At 49.4% G+C, this 14,715-nt stretch overlaps 1 protein-coding gene across 5 annotated transcripts in view; it reads left to right on the plus strand.

Moving 5' to 3' along the window:
- Nucleotides 1–14,715, plus strand: part of LOC126987847 (transcription factor Sp9-like) — a 108,630-nt gene that overhangs the window by 86,210 nt on the left and 7,705 nt on the right. For 2 of the 5 annotated variants that reach the window (XM_050845274.1, XM_050845276.1), the window contains one exon: nt 2,867–7,306. In XM_050845274.1, coding sequence (XP_050701231.1) covers nt 2,867–4,228 — 1,362 coding nt within the window. In that variant the 3' untranslated portion in view covers nt 4,229–7,306. Of the gene's footprint in view, nt 1–2,505; nt 2,698–2,866; nt 7,308–14,715 lie in introns of those variants that run through there. The other 3 variants (XM_050845277.1, XM_050845278.1, XM_050845279.1) reach the window with 3 other exon arrangements.

Here is a 14,715-nt window from a genome sequence, read left to right on the forward strand (position 1 = left end):
TCCTCCTCGCCTCTTCCTTACCAATAACCTCCCTCTCGCTGCTCTTCCTTGCATCCGGGGACGTAATGTTAACTTTTATAGGTAAATACACGAGTCTGGGTCTGAGTACATGGCACACACCCAGAGCATCCGCCAGACAAAGAAATGACCGGCTGAAACCTCTCACAACGGCTGAGGAGGAGGAGGAAGAGGAGGGACGTGGGCATGAAGGAGGGAGGGTTGTCCTGCGCTGCGGCAACACTTCTTCAAATCAAGTTTAGGCTCCGTGGAACATAATTGCCTTAGCTCACCGTGAAGATCTTCGTATATCATCCCATGCGAGACCCGCGGGAGGGAGGGTGGGTGTTTTACCGTGTGTGTGTGTGTGTGTGTGTGTGTGTGTGTGTGTGTGTGTGTGCAGGGAGGCAGTTAAGTGAAGCCATCCATTGGGCGTGTTATTAACCACCATCAGAGTAACATTTTCCCCCGCTGGGAGCCGCGCGGCGTAACTCTGGAACCTAATGGGAGAAGCCGGTGGTTTGCCGCTTAATCAGCCAGTTGCTGCACCGACTCTAATCCAGTGACGAATTTTATCAGATAATTTGAGAGAGAGAGAGAGAGAGAGAGAGAGAGAGAGAGAGAGAGAGAGAGAGAGAGAGAGAGAGAGAGAGAGAGAGAGAGAGAGAGAGAGAGAGAGAGAGAGAGAGAGAGAGAGAGAGCGCACATACATACATATACACACAATAAATAAATAAAGGGAAGATACAAGCTTTACGGCAGAAAATAAATAGGTACATATTTTTCTATTCACTTATTTGGTTAGTTGTTTATATGTATCGTGCGTGTGCGTGTTATACTTAATGAAAAACACACACACACACACACACACACACACACACACACACACACACACACCAACAGTACTTTCTCCCTGCCTCTCTTTTATCTCCTCCCTCCCTCCTTCTCTCTTCTCAATCACCCCACCACACACACACACACGTACAAGCGAAGCCAAACAAGCGACTCGGGGATGAGGAAGGGAAGCACAGCGCCACACACCAAAATAATGGGAGTATTTCGTCAGGAATTAGCGGAGAGACTCTTTGAGGGCGCGGGGGAACATATATATGCACAACACACACGCGGCGGTGAATAAAAATAGCGACATTACTGCCAACTCGCTTTACAAGTTTCCCCAAGCCCACCTTAACGTCTACCCCTCCCTCCTCCCCTCCCTTGGTGTTGCTCCACTGCTTCTCTCGACTTGCGTTTTGTAGTACCCGAGAAATACAGGCGGTGCAACATTACAGGGCAGGGATGGAGCATGATGGAGGACGTCGGGAGGCTGAGGTGGGGGGCTAGGGGCGGGGGGCAGGGGTCGGTCCGGCGTGCCCAGACTCAGGTGGACTCCGCCAGCCAGCTCGTCGGCCTCAGAGTGCACACCCTCAATTAAGAGTGTGCCTGCGGACATTACCGGCGACCGCAGACCACTGACCATCTCTCTCTCTCGCTCTCGCTTTCTCTCTCTCTCTCTGTCTGTCTGTCTCTCTCTCTCTCTCTCTCTCTCTCTCTCTCTCTCTCTCTCTCTCTCTCTCTCTCTCTCACTGATTTTCTCCCTTTTAGATATTAGAAAAGTCACCATAGATTTTTTTTCCCTTCCTTCTGCTTCTATTTTCCCTCCTGTCCTTGTCGTTCACTTTTTTTTAAATATTCCTTTCATGTTGCCCACAAATACCTCGTCTCGCTTCAATAATTCTGTGATGTCTTCTTTTCATCTCCGTGACGTGTCTTTTTCTTCAGCCGGTTTCTGGATAATTTTCTAACGCCTCCTCTTTCTCTGTCTCGTGATTTATATATTTTCTTTGTCATGAACCTTTTTATTTTTACTTGCATGATTCGATTTTCCATTTTTTTTCTTGTCGAGGTCGTTCAGTGTGGCGGTTTTAAGCTTTTTTTTTTCTTCTTTTCTGTCTTTACTTCTTCCACCGAAATGTGAAATCTTAATCTATAAAAGCATATCACTCCTATTATGAGCTATAAAGTATACTATTTACCTTTAAGAACAACACTCACCAGGCAGTTAGTATTTATTTCCTTTAAATTTGCTATGTATGTAGGGAATGTAATTTAGCGTGTCCTATTTATCATTAACTATTACCTTAAAATACCACACCATGCAGTTTTAGGTCAGACAGTCGCTTCTCTTTACCTCCTGAAACGCCTCGCCGCCGCCCTGTGCCACCCAGACCCCACGGGAGGCTGATGCTTAAATTGTATTCTCGAGCCAAGTGTTCCGTTATTCCCTTAATTAACCTTCCCTCGCCTGTGCCGCGCTCCCCCGTGGTGGTGGTGATGGCTCAGGGTTGTAAGTGGAGGAGGAGGAGGAGGCGGCAGCGGCGGCGGCGGCGGAGGAGGAGGGTGAGGAGGAGGAGGAGGAGGAGGAGGAAGAAGAGGAGGTGGAGGGAGGGAGGAAAGGAAGAAAGGATGGGAGGGGGTGTAGAGGTGGCTGGAGGAAGGGAGAGGGGATGGGGGAGTGTGAGGAGGAGGGTCGATCTGTGGTTTGCTACGGGAGAGTCGAGATAATCGTCAGACCTCCCACGTGAGGCTAAAACACAGAGGGAAGTGGTGATGGGAGGGTGTCCGGCGGTCAGGTCAGATCATGACCTTTAAGACAACAGCAGGAGAGGGGCGGGAACCCTTGCCATTGGCTAGGAGGATGTAGGTGTTTACCAATAAGTGAGGGTGATGGTCAGGCCAAGGGAGGGGGTGATGCCTTTTTGACCACCAGACTACCTGGCCTCATTAGTTCAGGTGGACACTGAGGCATTTCCTTTACCAATCTTCGTGTCTCTAGCTGGAGTGTAACACGCTCTTTCCTCTTCCCCAGGACCATCCTTCGCTCCGAGGGACACCGCTGGCCATGCTCGCCGCCCAGTGCAACAAACTGACCAGCAAGAGCCCGCCTCCACTCGCTGATGCAGCCGTAGGGAAAGGATTCCATCCCTGGAAGAAAAGTCCAGTCGGAGCCGCGGCGGGGTCGGGGGGCGGAGCCTCAGGCGTGGGCACAGGACAGAGGTCAGGCCCCGCCTCTTCGGTTAGCGGTGGTCATCCGGCTTCCTCCTCCAGCAGTTATCAGCGCCCGGTGGTGACGACCAGTGCCGCCTGCTCCTACCCACAGCCCTCAGACCTGTACTTCCCCACCTCCTCCACCAGCGGACAGTCGGACTCTGCCCAGGCGGCCCTGCTGTCCAAGGTTGACGGGTCCACACACATCCCCGCCATGAGCTCCATGTACTCCCGTGTCGCGGGCGTTACCCACCCGTACGAGTCTTGGCCGTTCAACAGCATGGCTGGCGCCGCCTCGGCCATCAAGCCCGAGGTGTCGGCTGTGAACTCTCTCAACACAACAAGTTGGTGGGACATGCACAGTGCTGCCGCTGCCTCGGCCGGCTCCTGGCTGGACATGTCAGGAGCCACGTCGGCGGGCCTGTCAGGGGTGGCCGGCATGTCCCAGATGGCCAACTATCCCACGGGCGACTATTCCACACTATCCCACACACTGGCCGCCTCCAACACGGCACACCTTCTATCCTCGGGACAGCACTTGTTACAGGACACGTACAAATCCATGCTGCCTACACAGGGCATGGCTCCGGCCATGGGCTCCCCATTCGGGCTGGGCCAGCCCACCTTGCCGCAGGTGCCGTCTCCACGCTCCCAGCGGCGCTACACAGGCCGTGCCACCTGTGACTGCCCCAACTGCCAGGAAGCTGATCGTCTTGGTCCGGCCGGAGCTCACCTCCGGAAACGGAACATCCATTCGTGCCATATCCCAGGCTGTGGCAAGGTCTACGGCAAGACGTCACATCTGAAGGCGCATCTTCGCTGGCACACGGGTGAGCGCCCTTTCGTTTGCAACTGGCTTTTTTGCGGGAAAAGGTTCACGCGCTCAGATGAACTACAGCGTCATCTCCGAACCCACACAGGTGAGAAGCGGTTCGCGTGTCCCGTGTGCAACAAGAGGTTCATGCGGTCGGACCATCTTAGCAAGCACGTGAAGACGCACAACGCCTGCAGCGGCGGGAAGAAGAACAGCGACGGCAGTGAATGTGACAGCGAGAACAGCCAGAGCGAACCCCCCTCAGTGTCCTCCCCCGCGTCTGTCAACACGCCGCCCATCAATACGCCCACCACGCCCACCGCCCAGGCCATGAGTCCGCCCGCGCCAGACCTCAAGCCTATCGTGTGAGAGCTTGGTTGCGGGCGGCCTCAGGACCTCTCCCAGCTACTCTCGGCTGTTGCCACGACGCCCTCTGTAGCTGGGGGACGGCGTGGGCGGCCGGGCAGCAGCCGCAGGGTGCAGGGGGGCGCCTGACGCAGGCTGTGTTCCCTATTGTGATAGTGGGCGCCCTCGGGGCGTCCTCGGTGGTGGCGGAGTTGTAGGGCAGGACGTGGGCCCACCTTGGGACGGGTACCGGGCCGGGCCCCGGGCCTGCCCACCGCGCCGGTCACCCCGTCAGCATGTGCCAAATCTTGCGCCCTCTACGAGCCTCGTGTGTAAAGTGTCTATAGTGTTTACTAATGTAAGCGGATTTTTAAACTAACTATGATATGGGCATTTGTACCAGTGTTGTCAGTGTATGGTTCCAACTTTTTTTTGTTTATAGACAATAACACACTTTATTTTTACACAATTTGTATTCTATTAACTCGGCTCACACTGCGCTCACAAGGTCAAACTTCAAGGGCCAGCGTCAAGGCCCCGTCAGGCGCGGGCATCGGCGTGAGCCCGCCAGGCACACGGGGCGCCGCGCGTCGCTGGCGGTGAAGGAGTGAAAGTTATGGCGTCCCGCCCACGCCGCCGCCCGTCGAGCAGCGCCGCGCCGCGCCACGCCCTCACCCAGCAGGTGGCAAAATCCAGAGGTAGGAAGTCTAAGCAGTGGTCAGGATCAGCTGAGTGCTTTACGTGCAGTCCCACGGCGGGAGGTTCCGAGGGAAATGCGTTTCGGGCGAGCTTTAATAGAAATCGAGACGCTTGCGGCGGATTTATGTCAGTCTTGTCCTAAAGGGCACATGAACGGGATAATTATGGTGATAAAGATATCCATAATGGGAGGTGACCGGCAGGGTAGCAAGGCGTAAGACTCGCCTCACCGGTACTTAACGATAATCACCATCAGAGCTTAATTGAGGATATTGCCTATTTGAGGCTCATCATCCGTGGTCTTTGGCGTAGAAGCGATAATAAGCAAGGGAAGCTGCTTGTCACTCACCGGGAAACAGGACGAAGGAGCAGCGCCGCGGCGACTACTGATCTTATTCACAAATTACCTAATTGCTTCTGTCTTATTTTTCAAGTGGTATTGTCGCGTTTTTGTCTCTGTCTAGGGAAAATTTACATCCCTTCCCGAGTGTTCTCCTCGCGAGGTTAAGCTTTTTTGGCGATTTCCGTGGCGGAAGTGGTATCGCAGCCACACACACACACACACACACACACCTGTTCCTGCCTCGTTACGTCCGCCGTCTTGTTGCGGTGCGCTCCTCAGGCTTCTCCCTTTTTTGCTGATCGCCGAGCACACACACACTGACAAACGCCTCTCCCTCACCACACCGCCTCGCCCCTTCCCGTGCTGTGGTGCCCTTGTCAAACCTTATGCTATGGGCTCCCGCAGCATCCTCTATTGACGTGGCCTTCAGTCAAGTAAACAGTTTTCAGTGGCTGCAAGTCGTAATGTTCTGATGCCGTTATTCAAATCATCATTGCAAGGGTCGTGTAGTAGTTAATACTGTGCAAAAAAAAAGTCAATCCATTACACATTAATTTTGTGGCCGACAAATCATATATTTATGCAATTTAAAGTTCATTTTCGTCTCAGTTACAATAAAAAGCCGTGATATAACAGTTCAGGGATTGTAACTCATAAGCTGCTGCAGATTCAACTCGCTTATTTATCAACCACACTTTGCTTGCCTCCCACCTCCGCGTCACCCCTCTCCTGCACCGCCCATTCTTCTCCCCTCCCTCCACATCACTTCCTTTCTCCTCCCGTCTCGTCGCCCCTCCCCTTCCCTTGCCGAACCGCCTCCTCCCCTCTCCACCTGCATCACCGCTCCTCTCTCCCTAGCTCCCCCTGCCGAGCTTACCGTGTCGTTGGCATTACCAGAGCCGTGAACTAGAATCGCCTCCCTCTCGACATCTCTCAGTGAAACCACGACGCGAGAGTTTAACATCCACCAGGCACACACTTCATGATAGCGATGATGAATATATTTTTACATGTGAGAAAGTATTTTAAACGAGTTATCTCTACGTGTACAAAGATACCTTCAGGGATAATAAGATATCAATATTTATATCTTTGAACACTTAAATCAATGCAGCACATGACAGACTTTTTTGAATACGCAAATACAATAATTTTCAATCTCTCTCTCTCTCTCTCTCTCTCTCTCTCTCTCTCTCTCTCTCTCTCTCTCTCTCTCTCTCTCTCTCTCTCTCTCTCTCAGAATATCTATCCATCTATCTGTCTGTGGGTAGGTAACAGTTACAGATTGTTATGACATACATATACAGAGCGAAAGTCAGAGAAGCAGACAACCACAGACGCAGACAGATAGACAGAAAGAAAGATAGGCAGAAAGACATATATTCATAGATAACCAGACAGACAGACAAGCAAACCGACAAACATAGACAAGAAAACAAACTAAGAAGAAACTGACAAGTAGACACACACACACACACACACACACACACACACACACACACACACAGTTGGACAAATATAGATACAGAGACGAGACCACACGAGCGTAAGCCCAGGCCCTGTAAAACCACAACTAGGTAAATACAACTAGGTAAACACACACACACACACACATGTAGACAGCCAGACGACAGAAAAAAAAGAAAAAAAAATGTCTGAGCGCGTTGAGAAAGGTTGAGGGGAGGCGGGGGGGGGGGGAAGGGGGGCGGCGCGAGTCACCCGCCGCCGCAGCTTCGCATATTCACTTCCGAGTCATTTGTGTTCAATTATCCGGACACGGGAGGGAGAGAGAGCGAGGGTGAGGAGGCGCCACACTCTGCCCAATTACAGTCACTATTTTTACCCATTTGTCCATTAATCCAGACCAATTTTCTCTCCCCTCGCCCGCCCCCCTTTCCTTCTTCCTCCCCCTCCTCCACTTCTTCTCCCTCCCCTCCACTCGTTCGCGATCACCAAGCAATCAGGTCGTAAGATTCGCGTCCCCATAACAGAAGTGAAGATTAGCTGTGACGAGGCTGTGACTAGTGCCCCCTACTCTCTCTCTCTCTCTCTCTCTCTCTCTCTCTCTCTCTCTCTCTCTCTCTCTCTCTCTCTCTCTCTCTCTCTCTCTCTCTCTCTCTCTCTCTCTCTCTCTCTCTCTCTCTCTCTCTCTCTCTCTCTCTCTCTCTCTCTCTCTCTCTCTCTTTTATTCTTTATTAAACAGCCTCTCAAATACCTATTCATGATTATTATTCAAGTGATTTAGTCGAATAGAATATTATTAACGTTCCCGAAATTTGATAATGACTCAGTTAACCTTCTTCACTAACATGTAGGAAGCAATCAGTCCTAAATCTGTTCCAACATATTATCAGGCAAACAAATTTCAGACACAGATCAGAAGCCAAAAATATATCTTACGTACGATGACGATTGGATACTGGGTGACAGAAATTAGATGAGGAGATGATGGCGCAGGAAGGAAGAAAGGGAGAGAGGGAAAAGGAGCGATGAAGGGTGGGTCACTAAGGAGGAGGAGGAGGAGGAAGAGGAGGAGGAGAAGATCGTTAGTAATTAGCGTCCCTTCTACCACTAACTCCTTCCCCCTTTCCACACTCGCCCATTCATCTCCTTCGCCCTCGCCTCCCCTCTGACTGCATCCATTGCTCTTTCAATCAGCTAATTCTGACCGCCACGTAATCCACAGTAAATACTTAACCTCATCCCCTCGAACTTGTCCCCTTCACCCCTTCCTTCCCCTCAATCCTTCCCCTTTACCCCCTTCTCACCCCCCTCACCCCCTGACCCCTGACCACCACTTCTCCCATGCCCGCTGTTCCCCTCGCCCCTGCCTCCCCTCGTCCCCTCCTTCCCCTTGCCCCTGCCTCCCCTCGTGTCCTCCTTCCCCTCCCCTGGGCCCCAAAATCCGCCGCCGGTCGCCAAAGGGGAAAGAATCACCGCCTTTTGATTAGATTTGTTCAACTGGTGACACCGAGAGAGAGAGAGAGAGAGAGAGAGAGAGAGAGAGAGAGAGAGAGAGAGAGAGAGAGAGAGAGAGAGAGAGAGAGAGAGAGAGAGAGAGAGAGAGAGAGAGAGAGAGAGAGAGAGAGAGAGAGAGAGAGAGAGAGAGAGAGACACACACACACACACACACACACACACACACACACACACACACACAGAAAAAGAGAGAGAGAGAGAGAGAGAGAGAGAGAGAGAGAGAGAGAGAGAGAGAGAGAGAGAGAGAGAGAGAGAGAGAGAGAGAGAGAGAGAGAGAGAGAGAGAAAGGGTAGGCATTGAAGGGCGTATAATGATTAGGGAACATGGAGTGGGAGGAGGGCAATCAGGGAGGTGAGAGAGGAGCGTATGGCATCAGGCTGGCAGGGATTGGCCGGCCATTAGGAGGGAAGGGATTAGGAAGGGACGAGGAAGAGGAGGAAGAGGAAGAAAGGAACAAGGAGAAGAAGTATTAGGAGGGAAAGGGCGAATGGCGAGAAATAGGAGAAGAAGTAGTAGATGCAAAAGAAAGGGGAGTTGGAGAATGAGGAGGAGGAGGAAGTAATCGGAAAGAAAGGACGAATGGAAAGGAAGGAATGTTACGGAGGAAACGACGAGAGAAGAGAAAGAAGGAGTATTTGTAAGGAAAGGAAGAAAGGAGAGAAAGAATAAAAAGAGACGGACTAGTAATGGTAGGAGAAAGAGGAAGGGAAGAAAGAAGTCTGAGAAAGGGAAGGAGCAGCGAAGAGGAAGGAGAAGACGTAGAATGTGAAGGCATGGGAAGACTAAGAGGAGGAGGGGGAGGAGGTGGTATGGGAGGACTAGGAAAAAAGGAGGAAAGGGAAAAGATAATGAATTCCAAACGAAACATTACAGCTTAAACATGGAAGGGACGAGGCTAAACGAGGAGGCGCCTTGTAGGAAAAACGTAAGGAAAATGAAGACGAAATGGAAATGCTGGCTGGTAAATAACTGCGCGCAAGGAAAAAAACGGAAAACGGATCAGCAAAAAGTGAAGAATGTTACATAGAAAGAACGATTTTTTTTACTGATAGTTGAAAAATGTTGATATAAGATTTTGGTGGAAAAGAGCGATAAGTTTAATTAAAAAAGGGGGAATATGAGACTCTGGCGATAAAAAAAATAATGTGACTGTATTTTTTTTATGAACAAATGCAGAACTTCTGGTGAAGAGACTCATATCTGATATCTTTAATTATTTTTCAGCATCTTATTCCAGAGGAGTAAAATATTTTCTCATCTGAGCCTTAATTTTATAGTAAACTGCATTGTAAGATGCTATTTACGTTTACAAGTACTCGATAAACGATGTAGAAATATGTAATTAACTAAATCAAAAAAAGATCTACCAAAAGCCTAACATCACAAACCCGCACCAGAAATAAAACACTTTCAGTAAAATGATTGCAAGATGGATTTTTACACCGTTTCTCGAGTACTTAAAAAATATAAAATACATAAGGTAGGTGAGTAAATTGTACCAGAAGTGAACTCCAATCTTTCACTTGTACTTATTCTCGATGAAAAGTGCACCGCCAAAGTAACGGAGGCAGACCCGATAAGTGGACTGGTCGATATACCGTCAAGCCGTTTCCCAAGTTTATATCGTCGTTGATTCCCTTTGACCACCGCCTGATCGTGGGTGCGGGGAGCGAGAGAGAGAACAAAGCACACGCAAAGCACTCACTGACACTGGCTGCTGAGGGACTGCCCAAACCCCTCATTCTGCACCACCACGCATCCAGTTTTAAAGCCACACCACACACAACCCCGCTACATCACCACCACACACCACACCCCCCTGCCACATCTTCACATCACACTACCAAACCCACATCACACCCCAATACAAAGAAAAAGCTACGCCAAAACAACCTACCCTATATATACATCACACCATTGCATTCTCACCATGGCAAACCAGACCACACCACCACGGAAGGGCCATGTCACCACACTACACCATTAACACCCCTGGCATATCACAATCACACCTTCAATACAGGGGGCGAATGTAAGAATGAGGCGGAAAAAGAAGCAATAAGGTTAAATATTTTTTTTTACAAATACAAAACCTCAATCCGATATCTCTAATGATTTTTCAGTATCTTATCCCAGAAAAGACGAATATATATACACTTATTGTTTTCTCCGCCATAATCTTATATTCGGCTACTGTACTGTGACTTACCCAAACACTATTACCACACCACACCATCAGTATAGCACCATGATTCCTTTTGACCATTGCCACAGTACCACCACTCATCACCATCACACGCAAGGTTCAGCGTCATTCTCAAACCACCATACCCACGCCACAAGCCATTCGATCACCTCCATCATAACACCTCACCTCTTCTAAAAACACCCCCACATCACACACCACAGACTTCACCACATAACCGTCACTATCACACGTTACAACTTCTCTCACACTTTGGCACAACACCATCACCCTTCCTACAACACACTCTCATCACACACCGACACTCTCCCACTACCATATTGTCACTATACCTTACCACATTATCACTATACCTCTATACAATATACAAGCTCTCAACACCACCGTTCCCACTACACCACTACTCCGACAACATCCAACAACTATTTAACACCACCACACTGACAACACCAGAACACTACAAACACTGTCACCTCCGCAACACACTGCAACATTTTCTGGCTGGCACGTAAGCGGCGGCGGTGTTTCTTGCAACTTGGCTCGTCTTCGCCCAATATAATTTTTTTTATATATGATGTATAAGGAAATTTTCTATTATATCTGGACATATATTTTTGCTCTTTTTACGTATTTAAACCGGATTTGTTATATATACATTTGTTTTTTACGTCATAATGAAAGAGATCTATCAGAGAGAAGTCAATCAATCACTTCTTTGTAATCTTATTTTGGGGGAACACACACACACACACACACACACACACACACACACAAGTACCTCAGAGTCGATGACTAACTATTCGTTCGGTTAAAATCATCCGTGGCTCACTGTCCTCAAAACACTTCAGTATCTTTGGTTTGATTCCGAAAAATGTTTGTCCTTACCGATGAATATGTTCGGAAAGGCAAACAAGGAGGACCTTAATAAGTCTCTGCGCCCATACAAATACCTCAAGTTCGGCAAACTAAAATTTTCGTGGCGGTGAAGGGACACACACAAACACACACAAACACACACACACACACACATACACACAACGTTCCTTATTACCCTCAGACCCGTAACGTAGGCATGCACGCAGTCTTCCCCTCATTTCCTACTTGCTCCCCCCCTCCCCCCGCCGCCCCAGCAGGCGTGTGAGGGTCACGGCGGGACAGACCAACACTGACAGACTTGACTACAGCCACCCCCGAGCACGCCTGTTGGCGTATTATTTCCTCCAGTCTCGTGTGCCACCGATGAGTGGACTCAGAGTCGTGCTCTCCGATGCGTGGCTGGCGAAAGACAAGGTTTTATTTGTGTTTTCTTTTTATATATATATTTTTATTGGCGGAGGAGTCTCTTGTGCCTCAGCCAAGTCCTTCCTCAGGTTGAATGAACGCCGCTCAAGTATTCCTCCTTTAGTACTGCAAATACTAACATTACTTGTATATTCTATTGTATAAAATTAGGTTTTAAACACAGATTTCTTATTTTCTGCGGCCACTCGTTGTCCCTCGTCTTGACTGAGGCACACGGACGGCCCGCGTGAGACGGTGTGGCTGCTTTACTGCAGCGCCTCCTGGTGAGGCGCCGCGCAGGGCGAAGGGCCTCAGGCAGCACCCAGTCGCGACGCCAGGGCTTGGTGCGCTGCGGCTGTCACCATGACACCTCGGCGCCTGCTGCAGTTTTAATTCGGTGAAAGAGGCTCATAGGCATGCTTGAAGCGGCTGGGTGCTGGCTGGGGCGTCACTGAACCTCCGGTGCTGTCTGCCGGGGTACCTAAGTCGGGTACTGGTGTTCAGCTTTTTACATGACAGATTTGTGTGTGCTCTCCCCGGCCGGCCGTCTGGGCCGTGGGGGAGAAGGAGGCTGCAGGGCCCGGCTGAGAGCCCTTTCTAGCTACTTGGGCTTTGGTTCCTTGTGCAGGCTTACCGGGTATTTCAATTCAGGTCTCTAGAATCAGGTAGTGCTGGTCAGGTTCAGGTACCGTGTTAAATTGTCTCTCTGCAGGTGCTTCTGATCAGGTAAGCTTGTTCACGCGTCATTTGCTTCATTGGACTTCCACATAATTACTGGTTCACGATTTCTATCCTCGTTCTGCTCCTGCTCCTCCTCCCACTCCTCTTATTATTTGTTCTCTTATATTACTGCTTTTTCTCCTTCCTTTTTTTTTTCCATCATCCTCTTCTTTCTCCACTTTTTCCTCCTCCTCCCCCTCCTGTCCGTGTTCAAGTTTACCCCTGCAGAAACACCTGGCCAGGTGACCTCGCTCAGGTACAATTAACCAAATGTCCATATTTCTGGCTCTTCTGTTCACATGCAGCATCAGCCTCCCTTGTCCAAGTGTTCCGTTGTTAAGGTGCCGGGTGGTTGGCGGGGCGTCAAATTGGTGGCACAAATATGTATAAAAGCTGCGAGCACGTGCCAAAGTTTTGAGCATATGCAAAAACTCTGTACATGAGTTTAAAAAAGCTTGCACCTCCAGCATGTGACGTAGCAGTGCACACTGTTGACGGGATTTACTACATATTTTTGGTGCATTGTTCTTGTCAAAACAAGGCAATGGTGCCACAAATCTAATCATGTACAGAACTTTTGAATGCATTGAAGCTTTGTTCACGTACTGAAAGCTTTGAACATGGGCTAAAGCTTTTTTAAGTTTGTATCTCAGCTTTCATTATGTACTAATGCTCCCATCACGCCACTGTGTGCTAAACATGTAACGTACCAGACACAGACACAACCGACGCCCCCGTACACGTGACGGGCGGCCAAGCCCTGCCCCTAACCTCTGAACAGCCTGCAGCTCTGAACATGTTCCGCCACGCTGAGCATGCACTGTAGCTGGGAACACCGCAGATATGACACATACATAATGAACCACCTGAATGGCGGGGCCAGGCTGGGGCATGGCTAAAGGCTTAGGAGACACATAATCCCCCTAAACATCAATGGCCGTGAGCTGCGGGTATCCCAGGAACATTCAGTAGCCTGAGTAGCAACGCACTGGGCGTGGTGAGGGCGAGACGTATGGGGAGGTGGGGGGGCGAGGCCGCCCGCCCGGCACCTCAGCCCTCGCTCAGGCCCTGCGAAGCCAAGCTGAGCCCTACCGCCTGTGTGTTTTATGTTTTCTTTGCCTTTAACATGTTTCAGCCTAACCTCAGTGTCCCTTACCTGTGTATCAGCTACTTTCAGGTGTGTTGCTCTGTTACCGCACTTTATTAATCCACCTAAAATTGTAAGTATATTATTTCGTCTGTATTATATTATCATTATTATTATCATTATCATATTACTATTTTTTTATTACTAATATCATTATTATAATTTATATTTTTTTCCATTAATGATTATTATTATTATTATTTTTCTTTTTTTTCTTCTTTGAGTTGGCCCCAAACAAAGCCAGTAGCCGAGAAGACCACATTCCTAGTTAGTCTCCCAGCCAACATGGGCTCCAAACGCAGCTTTAATTCTTGCCATTTAGCCTTAACAAGCCTGTTTGCCCCTTCCCTTCCCTGCCCTGCCCTGGCCCAGCCCCCCCCTCAGGTCCCCGCCCCGCCCCACCGTGCCCCTTCCTCGCTATCTCTGACTCTTCCCTTCTCTTCTCTTAACCTTCAGTATAATTATCAGATGCTTCACTTTCACTTTTATTATTGTTTTAAACATAATTATATATATTTTATCTATTAGTTACCGTTGCCAAAGCCCCCACACACCGCTCCCTTCCCTACCCCCTTCCTCGACTCTTTCCCTGCCACGGCCATCTCCCCTTGTCCCTCATTAGTGCCATTAGACCCCCGCCTTCCCCTCTCCCTAAGGCGCCAGCCACCGAGGCCCGGGCCCCGTGGGGGCTCGGGCGAGGCTGCACGAGCGCCAGTCAAGTGCTGACGACAAGCAATGTTAGGGACGTGCGGGCCGCGCCTGCCAGGCCGACAGGTCGCTGTACATAGGTGAGAGAACGAGAGAAAAAGTAAACATGTCCACCTGTAGATGTATCGAGAGTCAATAACGAAACTGTATATAACTTGTGCCTTGAGAAAACCCAACTGCTACATGTATTGTAACATAAGAAATAAAATGATATTGTGTTTATCAGTCTATCCTTAACATCCGAGCACGATACTATTAAATTCTTGAAACCCTTAAACTGAACACACAACATTCAGAGAGAGATGCAATTACAGTAATCATTCAAAGCATGCCAGACGTGAGTGAATGATCTTGTTCATTATTCAGTCCAAAGGGTCCATAATTCTCTTATTAAAGTAGTAGAAGGACTCTCTGTCAGTCCATTACAG

The sequence above is a fragment of the Eriocheir sinensis genome, chromosome 66, assembly GCF_024679095.1.
Source record: "Eriocheir sinensis breed Jianghai 21 chromosome 66, ASM2467909v1, whole genome shotgun sequence".
NCBI classification, from domain to species: domain Eukaryota; kingdom Metazoa; phylum Arthropoda; class Malacostraca; order Decapoda; family Varunidae; genus Eriocheir; species Eriocheir sinensis.